Genomic DNA, 24,837 nt, shown 5'->3' on the forward strand with positions numbered 1-24,837 from the left:
CGCTACAAAGCGGGAGGGTGGGCGGCGAATCTGCGGCTCCGGATGCGAAGGGTCCATGGGGAGGCGGGAGTCGCCCGCCACCGCCTTCCGCAGCGGCGGAAGCTCTCCGCTGCGCTCCATGCCCAGGCGGTGTTGGCCGCCGCGCTCCCTCACCTGCCCGCCTGGCACCCAGGTGAGCGCACAAGGAGGAGGGTATCGGTCCTGCCTTCGGCGGCGGGGGAACCGGCTGCAGTCCCCGCGGGCGCTGCCTCCTCAGAGCTGTGGGGCCGTGCTTACCCTGCGGTGTCGGAGCCTTCCCGGCGGGGTAAAGGTGGATGGGGTCCTGCAGGTGTTTCTTTCCCGCCGCTAGCTTTGCTTATGTGTTTTCTGCAGTGGGAGCTGATGTCGTCTCCCTTGGCATGAGCGGCAGATCTCGCTCATCAGAGCCCTTGGTGTGGCTGGGGGCACAGGCGCCGGGTTTGGGCCTCTCTGGTGGGGCACATCGGCTGCTCAGCTGCACTTGTCTTCCCCGCTAAGCCTTGCTTTGTCGGGAAGTTGCAGAAAAAAGTTCGTAAGTTTTGCATTTCTAAATGGTGCCGTTTAAATCCCTCGCTGATGGGCCGGGCGACCGGTGTGGGTCGCTTTGGGTTCGGAGATTTCGGTGTTACAGTGAAGCAATTTGTAACTCATTTGTTTAATATATAGGTTTGGTCACACACGCATACAAACCCCAAACAAACAAAAAATCCAAATACAAACGAAAAATGTGAACTGGCCCATTAATCTTGCCGTGGGAAATACCGTGGAAAAGACTTTTTTCTTCTGTATTATGCTTGGAGCATAGTTTTTAGCGTAGGTTTCAGCTGGAGTGATGTGTCCTGCTTCGCAGGTGATGTTCAAGAAGGAGGAATGCAAATGAGTAGAGGGAAGAATTAGTGACATAGTTACGTCATCCCATCTGCTATTTTCATTCTGTAAGCAGTTACCTTGCTTTTCTCCTGCCTTATTTTCAATTATATTATTTAGAAATAATGACAATCTGTCCTGAAGTAGGTGAAAAAATAAGCTTTTTCTAAAAATGATTGCAAACTTCCACAGCCTCCCCCCTGCCAATTCAAACCTACCAGCTGCAGAAAGGAGGAAATAAAATCCTAATGTACAGTGAGGGATTTCAGATTCTGAGATGTGCATGGCAGCAGTTACAGTGTCTTAGTTACTTTGCTGTTTGTTCCTTTTGTCCTGCTTCTGCCTTTAAGTCAGGATGCTTATTCTGTAATTTGTAAGAGTAAGTACCCAAATTATAGAATCATAGAATGGTCAGGGTTGGAAAGGACCTTAAGATCACCTAGTTCCAAAGCCCCTACCATGGGCAGGGAAGCCTCACCTTTGACCATGTCACCCAAGGCTCTCCACAGCATGGCCTTGAACACTGCCAGGGATGGAATGTTCACCACTTCTTTGGGCAACCTGTTCCAGTGCCTGATCATCCTCACAGGGAAGAACTACTTCCTTTTATCCAACTTACATCTTCTTTATATCTAATTCATAAAATGATACACTCAGTTACAGTTTAGAAGCATTCGATGTTTTGTAAACAGCTATTTATGTTACAGTTCCAACCCATGTATTTGGAAGTCAAGATGAGTATGAAAAATTTGGGGGTTTATGTTTTCTTACCAGAAGCTGTTAATGGTTAACAAAGCCACGGTTTTAGTTAGCAATTTTGCTTACATTTTTACAAGAATTTAGGTCATGTTATTTTTGTTTCTCACGCAGGAAATCAACTCAAGAAGATGAAGCCTAATAAAGGAAAGATCTGCAGTAGAGAGAGAGACTATATGTACAAATTCAATGCTGGAAATCAACATTTAGTACTTACTGTGCCTCTCAAATTCCCTGTGCAAGAGAATATTAGTAATTTGCATGGACGTCTAATGCTTCTGCACAATCTGCCATGCTTTATAGAAAATGGTAAGAATTGATTTCTTAAATTAATGTCATATGTCCATGTCCACAAGTGTCTTACAACATACTTTAAGAAACCCAAAGAAGGGTGTTTGCTAGAATAGTCTTAAAAAATTTGGTTTTAAGACAACAAAACATTAAATTACTGTCAGTAGTAGCAAGTAAGGTGCCGAAGTAAAAGGTTTTCAGAAAAACTTTATTTCTGTGTTTCCCAGATCATTACTGATACTTCTGCTGGCATGTTTTGTTGATGGAGCATTCTTTTCTTGTTATAATAGACCTGAAGCAATCTCTTAATAAGTTTGTAGAAGATGAAACTCTAAAAGATTATGATAGAGAAGCTGAAATGGCTCTGGAAGCAGTGAAATCAGGAAAAGTAGACATAAACCAGCTGGCAGATACTTGGGCTAAAGCTTATAAAGAGGTAAGATTAAGGCTAAAAAGTTAATATTCAGGACTTGCTTTGTGAGAGTGTGTGTGCATGTACAGACAATTACATCTGTGAATATGCAAAGTTACACTGAAATTCACTGGTCAATTCTTACAATTTTCTTTTTTATCTGAAAGTGATCATTAAGTCTTCATCCTGTTAGTTATCAATTAGGTTTTTCTTGAATTTAGTAGAGACAGGAAATTGACAGGTAAATAGCTAGTGATAGTCAAACAAAAATAGGCATAATGGCTATAATGCATTAGAATCAAAGCAAGAAATAGTAAATTAATACGCCTATCCTGGATCTTAATAGTGACAATCAAGTCTCCAAAGAAATAGTATATACTTGGGGGAGACTCTTCAGCTCATTTTCTGTGTTCATGTAACTGTTTTACATTTTAGCTGAAGTAATGCATCCAGTTTCGCATGTGATCTTCAAAACAGAAGAATGCAAAAGAACTGGAAGAGTTCTAGCAAAGAGGAAAAAAAAAAAAAACCAAAAAATGACAAAGTGCAGCATTTGAGGAAAAGTTTATGGGAATTGAATTTACTTATCATGCAGTGTAGAAGAATGTTGTGAAGAATTCCAAAAACTTCTTCTGTTATAAAGATACTTGGAAGCAAATAATCTGCCTTAAAGAATGTCAACAAAACTAAATTAGCTTAACAAAAATCTGTATTGGGTGAGCATAGGAATGTGATAGAATATTGAAAGGCTTTACAGTCTTCTCTGCTAGTGGTCTCTACAAATAGGTTAGCCTGAGTGCAAGGGTTAAAATTAGAACATTTGTTGACATTTCTAACCTACACATTAATGATATAATCTCAATTCGTCATCTGAATCTGGTGGAAATGATTACATATGTAAGGAGTTTTCCAGTAAAAAGAGCTTGAAAAACTGGAATCTTTGGGCCATTCTTTGTGCAATAAAACCCTTCTTTTCCTAAATCAGTGTTGCTGATCAAATTCTAGTGATGTCAGAGGTTAGTCAGCCTTTCTAGAAAAACATTTTTGTTTGCACAGCTGGTGTTTTGGACCCAGTCTGAAATTCATCAACTGCAAATATTGTTATAGATACTGTTCTTTCCAACTTGGGGATGGCTGAAAATTGGCAGTTCCTCATTGTAGCCAAAACCTTAATGTTTCTGTTGTTAGTTGCTTTGAAAGAGAAGAGATTATGGGAAGGGAAAAAAAGTTAAAACATTTTTTAAATTCGAGCTTTCTATATTCTAAACCAGAATATTAAAATAATATATTAAAACAAAAATTATCTTTTTTGATAATTTTTGTATGTTTAAGGTTGAGCAACAGTGTGAATGCCCAGTTGGTTTTGCCCCAACATTGTGAGGGATCCTTGTATGTCCTAAAAGGTACCATATGCTTTAAAATGCCTTTTATAATTTTAGACAATCTTAGAATATGCAAAACCTGAAGAAACCAGCTGGGATGAAGATTTTGCAGATGTTTATCATGATTTGATACATTCTCCAGCTTCTGAAATGCTGTTAAACCTGGAACACAATTATTTTGTTAGCATCTCAGAATTAATAAGTGAAAGAGATGTGGAACTGAAAAAACTTCGGGAAAGGTATTCCTTTTTTTTAATTCTTTTTTCTTCCCCCCCCCCCCCCCTTAATAAATAGGGGTGCATGTTACTGGGTGTATACAACTTGTAGGACAATGTGTGTCAACTTGTATTTATCTGTGTAGGGCCCTATTTAGTTTTAGGTTTCCCTCTTTAAAGTTATATAATACTTAGCCTTACACTGTTAGGGTTTGCTATATTACATTCTCCTCAGACACTGAAAGTAATAAAAGCTAAGGCCGTCAAAGTAGTAGAAAGTTTGATGTCCATTATTCTATCCCCATTTTAAGTGGTAGAGCAACATAAAGTGTTTAGGATATCTAGAAAATCAAGGCCAGGTTGGACAGGGCCTCGGGTGACATGGTCTAGTGTGAGGCGGCCTGTGGCAGGGGGATTGATACTAGATGGTCTTAAGAGTCCTTTCCAGCCCTAATCACTCTATGATTTATGAAAGTAAAGGATATGAAAAGATGAGCATAGACTTGAACCAACTTTAAATCAGAAAATTTTGAATCTGAAATTTAGGAAAGTCCTCTGTGAGATCCCGCGTTTCTAAATAAGCTTGCACGTGGCTGCTTTGTCCACAAGAGGGAACACGTACAATACTATAGATACTAAATAGTGTAGATGCTTGTGAAGTGCCAGGATATTCTAAGTAGGTCTGTTTTAGCATTCAGAATGGCAGTATGACTCTTGAGTTGTGTGTGTTTAAGCTCACATTATTCAATGCATATCTGTTTCTATAGTTTCTTATAGGCTGAATTGTACATACTTCTAATTTGGGAATAGATGTTGCCGATAACATGTTAGCAAACCATTTGGACTCTTCTCAAGTAGTATATAGGAGAAAGGACAGTTAATCCTAAGAGCAGTAATGTTGCAGAGCTCTGGTGTGATACAGCTGTGCTTTGATTCTGGTGGAATTTGTCATATCCATTTGTCATAAACAAGGAACTCCATATGTTGGTGGCAGCTGAGACTATCCCAGATAAGCGTAGGTGTGTTGTTTACACAGGAGCTGACTTGGAATCCCTGACCCTCAACTCAGATTTATTTGGGGGATATTCATTACTAAATCAGTGCTAGGGTAATTCAGTTCCTTGCTGAAGAAAGAGCTGAATGTGAAAGATTAAGTGAAGCCAGGGATTAAGAAGACTAAGGAGGGACAAGGTATTGGATGAATTAATGATAGCAGGACAGCACTATAACTCCAGGTCCTCATGTTGAGTGTAGTTTGAGCTGGAAGCTCATCTGACTATTAAAAATGGTTATGTTTAACCTACTTCCTGGTGTTTACTTGTCTGGATCAACTGTGGTGTGGTTGGGCAGGAGGAAGGCAAGGGACTGAATAGGTCCATTTCAAAACCTCTTCTAATGATAAAGATAGTGAATTAGATACTATATTAGAGTATCTGGAGATACTGTTGTACCTTCTTTAGAACATCTGCGAGGGTAGACTTTAGATATATGAATTCCAATTCCAAAATGAGCAGATGGACAAAATACTGCATGACAAAGCTTTCAGCTGTCCATTCAGTTGTATCTCTGCTTGTGATGAGCATTGACCAGCTGACTGATACAACTGATCATTGTATCATTGACATTATGATAGGTGTTTGTCCTGGGTTCAGCAGTAGCAGTCTTTTCTCCTTCTTAGTAGCTTGTGCAGCTCTGTGTTTTTGACTTTCGGCCTGAGAACAGCGCTGATAACACTGATGTTTTTAGTTACTGCTCAAATGTTTAGTCTGACCAAGGACTTTCTGAGTCTCATGCTCTGCCAGGGAGGAGGGGAAGCTGGGAGGAAGCAGAGGTGGGACACCTGACCCAAACTAGCCAAAGAGGTATTCCATACCACAGCACGTCATGCCCAGGATGTAACTGGGAGTTACCCAGAAGGGCTAGTTCACTGCTTGGTCGGACTGGGTATCGGTCAGCAGGTGGTATTTTATTCTCTTCCCTTGTTATTTTCCTTATCATTATTATTGGTGGTAGCAGTAGTGATTTGTGTTATACCTTAGTTACTGGACTGTTCTTATCTCAACCCATGGGAGTTACATTCTTTCAGTTCTCCTCCCCATACCTCTGGGAGTGGGGGGAGGAAAGGTGGGGGGAGTGAGCGAGGACTGCGTGGCTGATTTACAACTGAGCTTAAACCACGAGAGTGTTGTTTTGCTGCAAATCTATTTTTGCTTCTATTTCAGACAAGGAGCTGAAATGGATAAGGTGATGCAGGAGCTAGGGAAATCGCTAACAGACCAAGATGTAAATTCATTAGCAGCTCAGCATTTTGAATCTCAGCAGGTAAACTGACTTCAGTGAAGTAGAATAGGCATGTCAAGCAAATACTAGTTTAAAAAGACAACACAAACTACTCAAATTATCACCGTCGTCTTGTTAGGATTTGGAGAACAAGTGGACCAATGAATTGAAACAGTCTACTGCCATCCAGAAGCAGGAATATCAGGAATGGGTGATAAAGCTTCATCAGGACCTGAAGAATCCCAACAACAGCACAGTCAGGTATTTAATTCCTCTGTGATGCTTACTTCCATCTGTAATAGTTCAAAGTACTCACTTTTACATAATCTTTATTTCAGGTTAGCCATTTAAGTAGGACAGTTGAAGCAAAAGGACTGCTAAAAGTCCAGAGGCAAGGACCTCTGAGAGAGAGTGAGGATGTGAGGATGTTTTGGTGTCATAATCTTGGATGCTCATAATAGATGTGAAGTGATAGCGTTTTAATCATTGTACCTGGTAACTGAAATATTTCCAGCTAGTTTGAATACAATGGAGTGTTTGATTTGGCTAGGTTTATTATTTTTTTTTTTATCTTTTTCCTTAGCATCCTATTTTGTATATGGGTCAAAACAGAAATGTTTTGTGTTGTAACTTCATAAATAAGGTTTTGGCTATGATAAATAAGCTAAGAAGAATGTTTTGTTGGGTTTTTTTCCTTCCTCTGTTATTATCTTATAACCAGGTATAGTGATTAATTTTTATTTCTCAATCTCAAAATGCTTTATAATTATTTAGGTAAATCTAATGGTGGAGTTAGCTCTTTCTGCCAGTGTGCACCTAGAATATTGCATGCCAGAAAGGCAAAAGCTGAGATAAGTGGAGTTCATGCCAATAGGTTTAGTCTCTTGGCTTCTACAGACTAGCCAAGAAAACTTTGGATAGCTTTCACAAGATATTGTTGGGTTGAACAAAAATTAAGGCAAACTTTTCAGTACATTTTTCATTATTTTAGTGATGAAATTAATATTCAGCCCAGCCAACTGAGAGAATCTGTAGAAGGAAACGGAAGAATTTATGAAGAGCAGAGGCTGTTAGAAGAAAGTTTTACTATTCACTTGGGTAAGTAAACTGACACCAAAATGAAACATCATGACAAACACTAATAAATAATGTATCTAAACCATGTATTATTTACAGTATGACATGCATTATTAACCATGAATGTGCATAATATATACTAACCAAACTGTATTTGTTCTTTACATAAGAGGAGGACTGTATGCTGTAAGCTGTATCAAACAGTATCTAGCTACCTGAAATATACTTAATGGCAAACTTTCTAGAAGCAAGTTTTTATCCACCCTTGCAAGGTACACTAACATCAAAACGTATAGTGGTTAAAAATTGTATTTTAACTATTCTTATACTTGGTAAGCAAATGTCAGTATTAGGTTCAATTCCCATGAACAATTAACAGAAAAATAGATACTTAAAGTTTTTGCTTTTTGTTTATGCAGTAGAGGCTTCTTATGCTGTCTGTTTTGTCTGCTTTAGTATTTCATCCATAGCCTTATAATAGCAAAAAAGGCCTTGCTTTGTGACAGCCTGTGAAAATAATGCATTTTTACTCTTACTTTGTAAATTGCTGGTATGCATGTAAAACCGAATATATGGTTTACAATTTTCTTTGAGTATTATTGATTGTATTTCCCTTATAGATCCTTATCAGAAAACTTAGGGAAGCCCTTTAATCCCTTGCATTTTAATAACAATCCCAATTTTCCTCTTTCACTGTATGTATTCAAATCATTGATATTCCCTACAGGAGCTCAGTTGAAGACCATGCATAACTTGAGATTACTGAGAGCTGATATGCTAGATTTCTGTAAACATAAGCGCAATCATCGAAGTGGAGTAAAACTTCACAGACTTCAAACTGCAATGTCTCTCTATTCAACTTCTCTCTGTGGCCTGGTTTTGTTGGTAGATAACCGTATCAGTTCATACAGTGGCATCAAAAGAGGTGAGTCCTCTAATTGGGTGTATCGTGTCCGTGAAGACAAATGTTACTCAAACTTGCTGTCACAACAAATATTTCCTGTAGAATTAAAATTTAATGGAGATCTGAATGTTTTGGACATGATATTGCAAAAAGGTGACAAATGCACAAAGAGATATGGGTAAGGATGGGGAACAGAATTGTGCTCTGATATGCTGATCTCTCTCACCTCTTTCCTAGGGTTTGTGTTTGAGTAAGGAACATGTTGGAATGAACACTTCAGGGTCTATTTCCTTGCACTAGCCAGCAACAATTCCCCTTCCTAAAAGGCTCTTTAAGAAATAAATACATTAGGGGTCTCAAAGGTTCATAAAATTTCTGTATAGAAGACTTCTAAATAATGCCTTAATGCTGTTGTTTAAGTAGAGATGCCATGGCTTGTGCAGTCTAAATTTCTGGATTGCAAAAGCATAGAAACAATTTTCTGCTTCTGTTTTAAAGCTGGGGAAAAATACAAACCTAATAGGCTTTATTTTATGAGGGGCTAGAAGCTCCCTCAAATCTTGATGAGATTTTCAAAGGTCTGGCAAACATTTTGATGCTGCATCTTGGGTAAATCTGTTATCCAAAAATGGTTCAATTTGTATACCATGTGAGGCAAGACTGAAAACTGTGACTGCAATGTTTTCTGTATGTCTTACAATGTGTAAATGGCAACTAGCAAAATATACCTTTGAAACCTCATTTGTATACATCTCTAGAAAACAGCCTTGAACAGAAAGTTGAACTTAGGTGTGAACTTTCAACATGCTGATTTCATTCAGACTATTTTTTCTATGCTAGATGAATAGTTTCTTCATAGACTTCATGCATTGCCTCACTCAAGTCTCTTATATTAGGTCTTTGTAGGGCTGCTGTTGCTTGGGTTTTGAGTAGGTGTGGAACACTCAGACAAACAATAAACTAAAATGAAAGTTAATTTAAATGCAAGAGAGATTTCTTTGTTTCAAATAAAATGTCTTGTGACCTTGTTTTATCTCCATAAACACAGAAGGCGCAATCTTTTGGAATATGAGCTTCTTTCTGCCTTGGTTTTGAACACCACAATTTAATAAATCTATTTTGAAAATAGATTTTGTGGTGGCAATTTTGTGTAAAAAGGTAAAATACATTAAGAACTTTAAGGAGGATTAGAACAGGTACCTCAGTACCTCAAAAGAGGAAGTAGAAATTACTTAGTGTAGTCTAGCTCCTTGCTAATAGCTGATTTTGTCTCCACTGACTTGCTTGGAGAGAAGGCTGGGCATTAGGGTAAGGAGCTTAGAATACTGGTTACAGAGGCAGTATTTTATGATCCTTATTATCAGTATAATGTTTCCAAGTCTGGCATAATGCTCACTTATTAGGAAAATGAACTTGCGTTCTTTTTGGCTGATGACACTTTTCTTCAGCTTTCAGGTCAGTGTTTTGAGAACTAAGATGAAAGAACTGTAATTTCAGCTTTCCAAATACACTGTTTATGAACTTCATTAATAGCTCTCACTTTTCAGAAAGCACCTGGAATGCTGTTGTTGCTGTTGGAAGTATCTATTATGTATCTTTTAATAAACTACCACAGATTGAAGGACTGCTAGTAATAAGGCATAATTTTTAGAGCACAGTTACATTTAGTGCACATAATAAGTACATAGTGTTGACGGTGTTTTGGGGTTGGTTTTTTTTTTGTCTGGGTGATTTTGTTTGAATAGCAACAACACTCATGCAACAGTTCTTGGGATTTTGTTGTGTGTGTGTGTGGTGTGGAGTTGTTTTGCTTGATTGGTTTTGTTTGTTTGCTTCCTAGAGCAATTAATTTCTTTCAAACATGTTTTGTATCTGACACATATTTTTTTAGAATTTAAAGAGGAGTATAGCAGGGCTGCTTCTGGTTTTGGGGGGGTTGGCTTTGTAACTGGCCTTGCTTGAACAGGAGAGCAGAATTATGTAATGTTACTAAGCACAGCCTTATGACGTGGATTTTAATCTTACTTTTTTCCTAGATTTTGCAACTGTTTGCCAAGAATGCACGGATTTCCATTTTCCTGGAATTCAAGAACAGCTTGAAATTGTCCAGAAGGTTGTACTTAAGGCCAGAGCACAGCGTAGCAGTAAGTCGAAAAGACATCATGGTCAGTAACAACTAAAATTACTTTCCTTGAAATAGAATAGTGGTCAGCTGAATGTTTATGTTCCGGGCAAGCTGATTTCCCTTTTTTTCAGTTACCTTATCTATAAAATGGAATGTTCAAGTTTATTGATAAACTCTGAGAAGTCTGCATGAGATTGTCTTCACAGACACCATGTTCACATGGTGTCTTTTGCTGCCATAACAGAAATACCCTTCCGAAAAAACAAGGGTAAATCCTTAGGTTCTGATGATGCTCTAACAGCATGGGAAGTGATAGGGGCAGGGCATTGTGCTGTCATCTGCAGTTTAAACTGCCTGCAGCAACAGAGACTTTATCTGACTTTACATTTAAATAGAAATAAAATTGCAGAAGAGATTTATGATTTTGCCCCTTCCTTAAAAGTGAGTGCTAAAAACTGAATAATAAATGAATGTGTATATTTTTTTAGTGCTGACCAAATCCTTGTGAACAGGTTACTTTGCAGTTGCATTTACAAATGGCTGTGAAATTTTCTGACCATAATCAGTAATTGTATATCATGAAACTTTGTTTTTTCTTGCAGAGAACTACTTATTTGATTTAAATACATCAGTAACATGAATAGATTTTAAGAGTAATTAGAGAAAAACAAGTTTTCTTGGAACCTGCATATTGCTGTAGTCTTGAGCAAAATACTGAAAGCTGGTTTTATATTCCTAATTTACGTAAATATCTTTAAATTTATTTCTTGTAATACTAGGAACAAATTTGCTTTAAATAGTTATGTTATTTCAAAAGCAATAGCAAGGTACTATGCACTTGTGGGACAATTTGGAAAGTTTTGTTTTACGTCTGAGAATACTATGAAGAGGTACTGTAGGATGATTAAGTAAGAAAGCTTATGATTTGAGGTAAGATACACTTCAGTGCCTGCTGAAGACAGCAAAAACATTTCCTGTCCTTCTCCCTCCTTTTGGGGGACTTTATGGTAACTTTATAGTAAAAATCAAGCCAGATATCATCTTAGTACATCAGACTTTCATGGCAAGGCGTAACTAATAGATATGTTTTATGTTTGTGCTATATATTTATATACAGAAAACAAAAGTAGTGGAAGCGAAGATAAATTAAAGAATATAAAACGAAACCAGTCAAACATTTTGCCGGGTGAGTTCTGTTGCATTTCCCCCCTCTTCTTGAAGCAAATCATGTTTTATAGATGCACATTTTTAGCTCTAAAGTCAGAACATAAATTATAAAGTAAACCCAAGTTGACCTCAATTAGAGGAGAAGGATGTTCTTGTGGCTAAGGCAGAGAACTAGGTGTCAGGACATCTGGTTTCTATTCCCAGCTTTGCCACTGCATCATGTGACTTGGGGCAAATCTTAACTAACTTAACTTCCGTATGGGAAAAGGTAAAACTTAAATACTACCAACTGATATTATTTTTTTAAATAATTATATATATGTCACTGTTGTGATAGAGCAAAACATTTTAGAATGTATTTTTTGAACCTTGAGAAGTATGAGTCCATTCCTCTCAGACAAAGTGTCTTCTGTATATATTGCAATTTTTATTAAGTTTCTGTGGCATTTGAAGATGAATACACAGTTGGGAGGGGGGAAGGAGTTAAATCCATACAACTCAAGGCTGAGTAAGAGGGCTTAAAACTGCTTTCATGATTGTTTTGGATCTTCTTGGTATAAGTGGATTATAAATCAACTTGGGTCCTTAACAGATAAACTAGGGTGAATATGGCTGCAGTGGCTTGTGTATTTCTACTTTTAGATGGGTCATTGCTGGGGATTACTACCTCCTTAGCTGTTGTCAGAAAGGAGTACATAGCTGTTCTTCAGCTGTCCCAATACAAAGGTAGTATCTTAAATGACCAGTGAGAATAGCTTTGAAGAAAGATGTTTATCTGTTGACTGAAACAGTAGGGGTGTTGTATACCTACTTTTTTGATCTCAAGCAGAAGGGTAAGATGGAGACTTGCATTTCACTGCCCCTTACTCTTTCTCTACCTGTGGTAAATGAATACCAAGTGTAAAAATACCCCAGTGAGATGTCTTGGTAACTTTTTCCAAACAACTCTAACTAATCTTCCCATTCCTATGAATTATTTTAAATTCTAATGATCAGTGATACCTTTGTCTTCTAGGACATATCTCACATGTTATATAACCTGCTATCTTTTTCCGCAGAATTTTTGCATCCTTTATTTTAACCCATCCTTTTTTGGTGTTTCCGCCTCCCACATCTGTCTGCAATTCAGTACTTACATTATATATTTTGAGTATTACACCTCCTCTGTGTTTGTTTTTCTGTTTCATACTATATATAGATCATATCCGCCTGTACTGGCACTGTTACGTCTTATTACACCAGGTGTCCATGATGCCAGTGAAATCCATCAAAGCAGGAAAGTGAGTGTAGGATATGTTATAGAACAATGATATTGCAGGAGATTTTTAGATCAGTTGGTTTCTAACTTTTTTACTCTCCTTATTTGTGTGTTCTCATCTCTGTTATGTATTTGTATTTGCCTTTTGTCTTAACTGACCGTATGCTTACATTGTCTAACAATTGTATGTCAGTATAGATCACTACCATATCATCTTGCTTTCCTGGTTTATATTATTCTGCAGGAGAATTCTACATCACACGCCACTCAAACCTTTCTGAAATTCATGTTGCTTTTCACCTCTGTGTGGATGATAATGTAAGATCCGGTAACGTAACTGCTCGGGATCCTGCAATCATGGGACTCAGAAACATTCTCAAAGTCTGCTGCACACACGACATCACTACCATTAGTATTCCTCTCCTATTGGTGCATGATATGTCAGAAGTAAGTAAATATAAGGATTTAACTTGGCTTTATCTTGTAGGATGCAACAAAAGTGATTTTTGAAAAAGGTATGTTTCATGCCGGTTTAAGCCACATGGGACAGTTTACACCAGTCACATACTCCTGCCACGTTGCACTGGTTCCTGCCACATCATTATGTTGACACTCATTTATATGGTGAGCCAAATTAAGAACTGAACCAGTTACAAGCACTTCAGCCAGCTGAATGACTTTGGGTTTTTATTCCCACCCCTCATTTTGGACACTTTGCTTTCTTGATCCAGCTCATTGCACACTTGTACTAGTACTATTGAAGGATGGGACTACTAGAAGTCTTCTGGCAACATCTCTTGCTTAGAAACTGTACCTCCAGAGTCATTGATGCAGTAGTGACACCAGGTCCCCAGTTTTAATTGTTGCTAGCTAGAAACCCTTAAAACTAAGTTTTATGAGCAGCGGAACTAGCAAAGCTGGTCTTAGAGTTCTGTATCCCTAAATAGCACTCTTTACCATCTCAGCCTTACGCAGCAGCAATCAAATTTCACCTTTGCTCTGAACTGTTCTTCACTGCCTAATCATTTGCATCCTCAATTTCTGGCCCTGTTTCTCTTTTAAGTCCCCCAAATATCACCTGGGCAAGAAGCAGCATATTGCTAATGCTCTTTGTGGATACAAGTGTGCTTCCTTGTTGTGCTGACCTTTTGTACTCACTTCTTCAGCGGACACTAATGTACAGCATAAGTGTCTCTTACTTAACTGTAACTTTGAACAGTGTATATTACTTTAATACCATTGACAGTCTCTGCACTGTCACATGTGGCTCACAAGATACTAGCAGAGACCAAAAGGGGATGGAGAGGCAGGGCGGGAAGCAGTAGACAAACACTGCAGCCATATGGCTCACCTCCTCAGGAGGTGGAAAGTCTATAAACTTAAAAAAAATGAGAAAAATAAGATAATACTGCCATTACTGTAACCTTGTATGTGTAATTATAGTCTGTTGTGGGTTTTTCTTAAGTAACCCTTTGATATTTTTCATTTATAAATTTCAATACTGCCTTTCCTTCTTTGAAAGTGCCTGGCTAACAGCAAAGTAAAGGATCACCGTAAAGGATTATCCTTAACAGTGACTTTTTTTATAGGGGAATTTGATTCGAACACAGTGTACAAATGGCCCCCTTTTGAAAGATGAGGATCTATTAATGTGACAGTGCAAGCAGTGCAGAAGTTAAAAATGTCCAATTATGAAGCTTCTGAAGGGTATACTTCCGTACATAAAAGCAGACTTTTAGGAACTGATGATACTATTTCTGAAATTTTCATCTCCTAAGTCATATCAAGACTTTTTGAGGGGACATGAATGCAAATAATCAACTGCAGAACAGCAGCCTGGGTTACTCATGGGACCCAGTTACTGGGTTTCATAAATTTATTTGCCATTTTTCTTAATTGTGTTGCCATCTGATTATATTATTTTCTTTTTTTTTTCTTTAAACCTGGTTAGTTTTATCTTTCATTTGCATAGCTGTATTTTAATGTGCAAATAAAGCACAGCACAACCTGTTCAGTGTACTTTGGGAGTGTTTTGTTGCTTGGATGTGTGAAACTGAGGAATTAGCTTCATGTCTAGTGCTGGATTCTTAAAGGGTCCTGGCAAAACAATTTACCTTTTATATTAAGTTTTAAGTCTTTGCAGAGTAAGCAGAAAGTGATCTGTATTGTAAGTGTATGTTTAGCCAAAACTGTACTGTGTGAAATGTATTAGCAGCATTGCTTATTACAGTGCTTTGCAGCTGGCTGACCTAATTTGAAACACACACATATGTAACATGTTGTTGAGGGAAAAGTGAATAACAACAGATTTCTGAAAGTTAACCTGAACTTGATGCCTTCAGCAGCCCCAGTTTTGAATCTGTGTTTACCACCTACATAAAAACATTTTTGTAAAGTGGTTTACCAGGAGCACAGCTGCAGACATGTTTGCATGCTTCACTGTGGCAGGCATTCATCATGAGTTTTCTTTGTGCTTTTCCCAGAGGTTTTCTTCTTTTATGGATGGAACCATAGTGTTTATAACCTCCCAGAAGTAACGAAGTCGTTAGATTTCGTTATTATTTTTATGAAGAAAAAAAAAAAGAAATTCTGTTTTCCTTAGTTTTGCTTGTGATGAGAACAACAAAATCAAATTCATCTGTTCTGATCATTAAGTTAAATGAAGGAAAGAAACTGGGTTTGATACTCAACAAAGGCAAAAGCAGACAAGTTCAAATTCAGGCAAATGATATGTTACTGTCTGCTCACTGTTCTGAACCCAATATAAACTGATACATAAACTGAGAATAAAATGGCTCTCATAGCATTTTTAGCAACGCCATGCTAGAGCTGGCACACTTCTTTGGTAGTTTCAAGATAGGAGCTGTTGCTGCTGTCCTTACAGCAGCACTGTGAGAAACGTGTCTCTATTACCATAACAAAAATGTTGTGGGGAAAAAAAGTACAAATTAAGGAAGTATAACTGTTAAATATCTCTGCACATGGTTAAATATCTCTGAACATGGTTTATGTATATAAAGGGATTATTGATGAGTGTAATGAACCTCAAATACTTCTTGTCCAAGTTTCCTCCCTTTAACTGTATAGCTGCTTATATAGAATTTGCATGGATATACTTGGAATAAACATCTTACTAATTCTTAACTTATTAAATTAAACATTGAAATTTGGTTTGAAATCTTCATCCCACATGGCATTTATGGACTTCAGCATTTTCATTACCTGGTTATGATGTGATCCACAAAGGTGTGAAAGCCGTAGCTTGATAAAAGTGGCAACGCCATGTAGTAAGCCTGTCACAAATTTGTTTGAATCAGAAGGTTTGCAACACATCTTCTGAGTTGGTGAGGCTTTCCCTCTTCCTTGTCCCGCCCCCTTTTGTTTGTTTTTAATAAGTAGAAGAAATCTGATAGCAAATCATTGCCTGCTAAGGAGTGACGTGGTTTCTGCTAATGAACAAACCCAGGAGTCCCAGGTGTTCTTGTTTTTTTTTACTCGCTTGAATGTTGTTAATGAAAACTCACTGTAGGAGATTGGGTGTTTGTTCCCCCCCCTTCCCCCATCTCCTGCATTGTATGTTGAATTGGTACGTAACTGACCCTTTATCATTTCCACAACTGATACTTAGTTTGCATCTAGAGAAATATCCTGACAGTGTGGCAAAACCCTGAGAACTTAGGTTTTTAAAGATGGATTAGAATTGAATCGCTACTGTGTCATTTTCAGTTCTTGTGGCTTGCATGAAGTGGTATTCTGTATTCAACCTGTTATTTCCATAAGTGCCCACAAGACTTATGTTCCTCTGAAATAGTCCAAGGAATAATGTCATATCCTGCTGTTTCAATCAGTCCTTTAAAGGCTTTGCTCCTTTTACTGATTACACAAGGTACTTCTGAGTTGCCTTAAGAGCAACAGGACTTTTCTTTTTAGACACTGTTTTTTTACCTAAGCCAAAACAGTGATTAGAACCAGCAATGAATGCCTACATTACTTGTGACACATAGGCACATAAGTTATAGCAAAGACCAAGGATCAAGTATTTCTTCAGAAAGCTTAGAAATTAAGGGGAAAACAACAACATTTGTATGATTACTGCATTGTATACCCTAAAAACAGCATCCACTGATGCAGTGATTTACTTAATAAAAGCAAGATTTCTGGAAAGATATTTCTAGCTTATGCTGGTTTTAACATAGGTAGTGCAGGAGGCTCTCCCATCTAAGTAGGAACTTTGTCTTTCAGGGTTTAGTAGAGCCACGTACAGTGTACTGTTTTGGGGTCATCAGTTGGCATTCTTGGATAATCTTGCTTCTCAAATAAGTTTTTTTAATCCTGAAATTAACCTCTTTGATAATGACAGATTGTAAAAGAAAGGCTGGCTGTACTGAATGGAAAGTCATGTAAGGCTTAAATTTGAAAAGGTGCATAGAATGATACTTTTGTTTCCACGTCTGTGTTCCTGTACTCAGACTAGCAAGTGCTGCTTCTCATGTTGAAGAGTACATCAGAACAAACAGAAGCATTCTTTCATTGTGAAGCATTTACACTGACTCTCTTTGGTTAGGAATATTCATCTTAATATAACTGCCTTTGTAACATTCAGACAAAGATTATTTCAATAAACTAAAGCATTTAAACTATAACTTATTTAGACCACTGCCTGTACCCATATCTTAAGGTATCTTAAACCACTGTGGTTTTCATATCCCATCTTGGTATTTAACTTAGGTAAGGATTTGCTGTCTGTTTATGTCTGAAACTCCACCATGAAATGAAGATGAATTCTGTTTGGTTTAAGTCTTCACATAAATGTAGCTTTAGGGGAAAAGGGCTTCTTCCAGTTCTGCTATTAGAGAGGAGGTTTTTGCCCAAGTTGGCAGGTATGCCAGTAAACCTTAAACAATCATCAAGAAGAGCTAGGAATTATCAGTTACTTCTGCTAAGGTGTGGTCAGGAATCTATCTTTGGCCGGCTGGCGCATAAATCTGACAGTTATCAGTTGGATGTTACACAGTTTTCTGAAGCTCCATAGGGGAATTAAATAACATTATTTCCAATCATGTTAATAGTATTATCAACAGTATTTTTCTTCAACATCTCAGCTTAAAAAACATGCAGATTGTTCTGACACTGGGCTCGCCTACCAGTAGGCAGTGGCAGTGCTTTTATGATCACCTATAAGATATATAGGCCTCTTCATGGCTTGTAGTGGTGCTTGGATACCTGCTGGGAAAATGGGGTTTTGTGGCAGAAATGTGTTATTTTATTGTCTTCCCTGCTACTCATGTTGGTTAGATCCATTGAGCATTGAGGCTTTTCATTTATTAATTTTTAGGAAATGACTATTCCATGGTGCTTGAAGAGGGCAGAGCTTGTGTTCAAGTGCGTAAAAGGTACGTTAGTGAATGCTTCACGATGTTTGGGGTTTTTTTTTGTCTATGCTGCATTTGGTGACATCCAGCGTTAGCTGAGGCAGAGTATTTTCATAAAAGAGTGATTTTCAATAATTACTGATTGTTAAAACAATAAATAATTTTCTCTTAAAATTATTAACTGTCATACGAGGAAGCAGTCTCAGACACTTAGAATAGAGACTGAAAATGTTGTGAAAATATCTTTGCAACTTAAACATAGACAGTTGAAGAAAAAGCTTTTACTGCTGCTTTGAGCAGTCAGTCTCTAAAGGAGGGCAAAAGCTGGTGATTCTCTGCAGTATAATTTCCAGTGGCTTTTGTATTTTGATTGCCTCTAACAATGAGGGCTCCCTGCATTTTTCCAAGACTAGGCTATAGGCTAATTCATCTCAGTGCTGAAAAGTGACTCAACTTGGTTTTCTGCCTTTCCAGGTGGTCTTACTACTTGCTGCATTCTGTGTGCTGCACTTAAATACTTGAGTCATTTAGAGTATTTAAAATGTTAATAGTGTTGATGTTCTTTCTACACCTATTTGAGGAACCTCTTCCTATTGTGACCTTTAGTAATTCACAATGGAATATCATCCATATAACTATTTTCATTAATCAGGTGTTTTTCTAAGTATACCTATTTGCCATGAGTTTGTTCCTTTGGACTTTGTAATTCATTTGTAAGGACATACTAGCACAAAAATGCCATATTGTAACTTGATCAGTAAATGAGTGCTGAGCTTTTTCCATACAAGTAGGTCCAGATAGTCTCTGTTGCTGCCAGATTGCCAGTGTACTTTTGGCAACAGGCTTGTATTTATTAACGTGGATATGGTCACATCAGAGCTAGAGGAAGGTGCTGTTTCTCAATGAAAGCAAGTCATTGAAAGAACTCATAACACATGTATTTGGAGAAACCTCACACTTCTTCTGGCTAGTAGTGCTGTACATAGGACTGGTTATTCTGGTCTTCAAGGGTACATTGATTTTCTCTATAATTCCTCATTAGATTTTCCAGTTAAAGCAGATTTCAGTCAGGAGATTGGCCAAGTCTGACTTAAGTGCAATTAATGACATCTCCAGTTAAGGCAGTAAAATTCCTAATTATATGTAAAAAATCCCTCATGGCTTGATAATGGTGTAATTGAAGGGGAAGACTGCACATAGTATGAATGCTGTTTTATAGGTTTCATGATGGAAATGGCCTCATGGGATGGAGGAATTTCTCGGACTGTACAGTTCTTGGTACCACAGGTAGGTTAAACCAAGTTCATATCCAACCTAGACTGTTGGCAGAAGTTGTTACATTTCAGCAGATCTAGTTTTGATTTCTTTGCTATCCCCTGCTTTTTTTGTGTGAGCTTATATTAACCAGTATTTGTTTGGTTCCTTGCCAGTAAAACAAGAATAAGAGGGATTTATATTTTTGGATATCTTGTAGTATCTTCTAAGGATGCTAAATTTTCAAACTGGGAAGTTCAGCTTTACAAATCATGAATATATCACCTTTAAAATTGATATCTTTTTTGCTATTATTTACTCTGAAGAGATGGCTAACCTAACTTGCATTAGGTAAGTTTAGGTGTTTGTTAGTCTTATTGCCGAACAACTTGGAAAGCTGCAGTGCACTGACTTCACTCAGGCTTCCCCCCAATCATTATTAACTCCAGGTTTTTGAAGGCAGTTGAAATTAAGATTCTGAATTGATTTAATTTTATGTTTTGGCTGATCTTCAGAAACAGGAAGTTTTCCAAAGGTGGCCAGCCCCAACTTGTGTTTGTTCTAGAAAGCAGTACTGCAATATAAAAATCACTTATATTAGGAAAGAAATAGCATGTATTTCTTGATGAAGTAGTAAACCGTTGAGCAGGGAGGAAGCCAAGAATAAACTTAAGTACTGAAGTTGAATCTTATCCTGGAATTCAGAGAGCAGGAGTCCTATAGATAATAAACAGCACTGTCCTGCTTATGCTGGGCAGAAATAATCAATTACTGGAACAAGAAATGTACCGGAAACAGGTATATCCCAGAAATACATAAGCAGTATTTGTAGGTCAGTGCTTTCCTTTTGATTTAATTAAATAGAATTATAACACATAGCTTCAAAACGGTCTTTATAGTCTTCTGAAAAACAGCAAATCTCTTAAATGTCAAAAAACAAAGAGACTTAATTCTTCGAAACTACAGCAAACATGCCAAAGCTTACTTTTGTCTTTTTTTTAATATTGTTTTCCAGACAATTTCTGAGGAAATGTTTTACCAGCTGAGTAATATGCTTCCACAAATCTTCAGAGTATCCTCTACATTGACTCTGACTTCTAAACACTGAATGTTGTGCAGCAGTAAGATGTATCATGTTGCCAAAGGATGAGATTGCAGAGATTCGGGACTGGAATGTCTCTCTTTTGAGGGATGATGACCCTGAAGTCATATTTGTTGCAACTTCAAAAATCGTGACATAGTAATAAAAGATAAATACTGTCCGTACTTGGGTGATAGCGGTTGGTTTTTGCCTCTTGCTTTGTTGCAGCACACTGTTAATGCTGAATTCCTCGCCTTTATCTGAAAGAATTCAATGTAACTTCTTGTATGTAAACAGCAGAAATACATAGGTGGTGCTCATACTTAAGTGGTAGGAACGAAGAGGTTATGGTAGCAACAGGATCTTTTGGATGGGCTTCAGGCAGTTTAGTTTTGAAAACATTTTCTGAATTTGCTCAGTGGCATTTAAGAAAATATGAATGCTGTCAGGTGTCTCCTTAGAATAACTGACATAATTTGTCACCATTGTCTTTCCAGCATCAGTGACCACAAAATAAAATCTATTACAGCCTCATTTCACTGTTACAAAATGAAAGACATGAAACAAGTATTTAACCTGTGTTTTGTAGATTTACAAAACACAGAAGTGTCCTTTTGAACAAAGTAATTCAAAATAATGCATCTGTGACAGTAATTAGATTTTTAAATTATTTCTTCCCTTTTTTAGTATGTTAACTTTTTGCTTCATTTCAAGATTTCACATTGACAAGCCTGTCTCATCAACTTAATAGGAACACTACTGTGTTCTGGACTCTTGTGCTGGGAGGCTGGAAGCAATCCTCCAGTGCAGAGGCTGGGCACACAGAAAACCCTGTCTGAAACTGAGTCAGGCTCACAGTTAAGCATCTGGGGTGTGAAGGTCCCAGGTAGCTTTCTGAAGTCCATAGTTCTGTTAGACAGAAAGCACAGGGATCCTCTCAGAGCTGGCTTTGGATCTGAAATCTCTTTCCATGTGTTGCTGAAATTCACTTGAAAACTGGAGATCTGGGAAGCCAGCTAAAAAGCTAATTATTTTCTTGGGCCACAACAGGCTTGGGGAAGAGTGGCTAGAAAGTTGCTCGGAGGAAAAGGACCTGGTGTGCTGATGGACAGAGCTGAACACGAGCCAGCTTGTGCCCAGGCAGCCAAGAAGGCCAACAGCATTCTGGCCTGTATCAGCGCTAGTGTGGCAGCAGGGCCAGTGCAGGGCATGCCCCTGTACTCAGCACTGGTGAGGCCACACTTTGAATCCTGTTTTCAGTTCTGGGCCACTCACTGCAAGAGAGACATTGAGGTTCTGGAGTGGGTCCAAAGAAGGGCAATGAAGCTGGTGAAGGGCCTGGAGCACAAGACTGATGAGGAACGGTTGAGAGAACTGGGGTTGTTTAGTCTGGAAAAGAGAAGGCTCGCGGGGACCTTATTACTGTCTACAGCTACCTGAAAGGAGGATGTAGTGAGGTGGGGGGAGTCTCTTCTCCCAGGTTACAAGTGATAGGACAAGAGGTAACAGCCTCAAGCTGTGCCAGGGAGGTTTAGATTGGGTATTAGGAACAATTTCTTCACCGAAAGGGTGCTCAGGCATTGGAAGGGGCTGCCCAGGGGAGTGGTGGAATCGCCATCACTGGAAGTGTTCAAAAACCATGTAGATGAGGCCCTCAGTGATACGATTTAGTGGTGGACTTGGTGGTCCTGGGGTGATGGTTGGACTTGATGATCTTAAAGTTCTTTTCCAACCTAGCTGATTCTATGGTTCTATGATTCTAGTATATCTTCATTGTGATTCCCACCCACCAATTCTTATTATAATTTAGTTTGATAAATGTAAAGATGGCAAAGCTCTGTTCTGGTGAAGCTGCATGACTTAGAATTCTCACAGAGAATCAAAGGAATATAAATCAGTTTATGAAGTCACCATGTAGTGAGCAAACTCTTAGTATTTTTATCGAGTCCTGCATGCTGTAGAGAAGCCATGTAAGTGACCCAGCAAACATCCATTGCTGGACTGTCACATGCTTCTTTTTTCTTCTGCCAGCAACTTCTAAAGAAGAATCATGCAAGTAATATGGTCTAATTTGGTGTTCTAGAAAAGAAGGATGTAAATTCATCTAGAAGGAGCTTGATTAATCCTGCTAGAGCTCATTTTATATTGGTTGCCTTAAGCTAAAATAGAACTCTGTTATGAGAAAAGCAAGTTCTCTAACCACTCTTTGTGAAAGGTGTGGTAGCAGAAGTGTTCCTTTTTGTAAGTTGTAAGACGTATCTGTGTTAGGGAAAAGGTCTGTGCTACGTGTTTGGTACTTTTAGTCCTTCAGTCAGTCCATCTACCAACAAGTAGCCTGTGGGACACCAAAAGTTCTTGAACAGATCATCTTGCTTATACAGGCTCTTTGTTGATAAATATTATGACCAAATTCTCTTATTTTGACAAAACAAAGACTCCATGTAATTTAGTACCACTTCTGTAAAGCTGACACTGAGTTCTAAGAAAATAACTGAACTTTTTACCTTTCATTTTTTGAATCCGTATGTCTTCTGTGGATTACATATAAACTTTTCACCATTATAACTGATTGCTCTTTGATTCTAAGAAGAACAAGCAAGCTCTAGTGGTGAGGTTTTGAGAAATCAGTGGTAGGAACGGTACAGGAAAACTATTGGTTCTACTTAAAATTGTACTGAAGCCTGACCCTTGTAAATGCTGCAATTGGACAGCCAAACTGAATCTTTGTCTGAAGGGTTCTTGGTACAACATCTTTTATTTCTGTTTTTCTTATCTATTCCGAAGGAAGTACTGCTAACAGCAGATTTTTAGCTATCTGAGTATAAAAACAGACTATAGAGATGGGATGACCTAAACTGTACTTTCTGTTTGATCTCTACCTGGCAACCATACAGAACAGTAGCATGCACACTGCAATTTATGGGGTAAAGCCACGTGGGAAATCCTGTTTGGGTCATGAGAAGCTATTTGAGATTAAGAGGAAAATGACTCAAGAGGCATGAGGTTTTCTATTTGTATACGCAGTGTAGCATTCTTTGGAAGGATGACAATATTTAATGCCTTGAAAATGTTGCATAAAATTGTATAAATAGCTCTTGCCCCCAAGAGAGATGAGGAGCAAATAACATTGTTTAACTTCTTTAACCTTCTCATGGTGACCAGTATAAACTGCAGTTGCCCTTTACAGAATCCAAACTGAGGTTATTATAAGAAAAAAAATCATTTTAGAGAGTCTGAATTTGTCAAGGCCATCAGTAAGTGACCTTCAATCTTCAGCTATAGGATCTGTGTCCATTTGCTTACATGGTGACTGATGACAGACTGGAGGAGAAGAATGAAGGCAGCTGAAAACCAGGTTTACAGACTTTGCCCTGACCAGACTGCTTTTATCCTGTTGCAATTCCAGAAATTTCACTTTTAGTAGGTGTCACTGCCTGGAGAAGAAAGAATTGCATCTGAGCTCTTTCCTTTGCAATAGCTCAGTCAGTCTGGATTCTAAGTTAATGAAGCACAGCTGAAAGATGGTATTTTATAATTCCCCATTGTATGAGATAAGTGAAGCTGCGGAAGGTGATTATGAAGAGGGGATATAATTTAAAGGAGGAAATCATGAATAAGATGATTGTGTTCTAACCCAGTTCTGTTATTTCTGTGAGCTTAAAAGGAGATCTTTTTTTTCATCTGTACTTCATTTTCCCCTCATTAGAGCAAAGTTTCATTTATGCTTGTGTAATATTTTGAGCATTAATCTTACATGCCACATTTACTCTTCTTTCTTGCCTGTACTATATCCAAAAGTACAATGCTGTTCCCTGGTATTCACACCAGGTCAGAAGGCTAGAGAGATGCTTATGCGCTATTTGTATCTTTGCCTTGTTGAGGTATCAGGTCAGACCATCAGTGCTGCATAAAAATAAATTTATTACTTCATACTTGTATACTGGATGTGGTAGAAGGCAGTAGTAACCACGGAATTATGGGACCACAGAATTAGAATAATGTATTATTATGCACAAGTATAAACAACTTTATTTCTGGTTGTGTAAGTTGAAGGGCTTGACTTTATGCTATAATCACATTTAAACACTAAGTTGTAATCTTACCCCAACATTTAGAAGCAAGTGGAACAAAACAAGCATGCATCACAGGGAGCAGCTCTCGAAGAGCAGCCAAAGGAGTCGTCAGAAGCAAGATGGCAGTGAGCTGGGGTAAAACCCATTATGCTCAAGAGAAAGAAGGGACTGCCTCCAGCAACAGGGCGGTATTCTGTACATGATACAGGCTGTTGCGGTGATTTAGGCTGTAAAGGAACCCGTACGAAACCTTTAAACCTCTTTTAAGATTTTTTTTTTTTTTGGAGATCAGGTCAGATTCTGGT

General features: G+C 38.1%; 1 protein-coding gene across 4 annotated transcripts; it reads left to right on the forward strand.

The window, feature by feature from the left end:
- Positions 1-11: 11 nt before the first annotated feature.
- On the forward strand, positions 12-20,644 carry FERRY3 (FERRY endosomal RAB5 effector complex subunit 3). 4 transcript variants are annotated; one of them, XM_065671889.1, is made up of 14 exons: positions 12-172; positions 1,756-1,950; positions 2,223-2,368; positions 3,784-3,965; positions 6,164-6,263; positions 6,361-6,482; positions 7,213-7,319; positions 8,026-8,223; positions 10,239-10,346; positions 11,445-11,513; positions 12,997-13,199; positions 18,088-18,145; positions 19,344-19,411; positions 20,394-20,644. In XM_065671889.1, the coding sequence occupies exons 1-14, from the start codon at positions 43-45 to the stop codon at positions 20,484-20,486; spliced, it is 1,779 nt and encodes a 592-aa protein (XP_065527961.1). In that variant the 5' UTR covers positions 12-42; the 3' UTR covers positions 20,487-20,644. The 4 variants fall into 4 exon arrangements, with proteins under 4 accessions (XP_065527961.1, XP_065527953.1, XP_065527973.1 ...); XM_065671881.1 differs by having other exon boundaries at positions 15-172; positions 10,239-10,367; XM_065671901.1 differs by lacking the exon at positions 12-172 and adding an exon at positions 225-304 and having other exon boundaries at positions 10,239-10,367.
- The last annotated feature ends 4,193 nt before the right edge of the window (positions 20,645-24,837 follow it).

Source organism: Lathamus discolor, chromosome 1 (genome assembly GCF_037157495.1).
Source record: "Lathamus discolor isolate bLatDis1 chromosome 1, bLatDis1.hap1, whole genome shotgun sequence".
In the NCBI taxonomy this organism is placed as follows: Eukaryota; Metazoa; Chordata; class Aves; order Psittaciformes; family Psittacidae; genus Lathamus; species Lathamus discolor.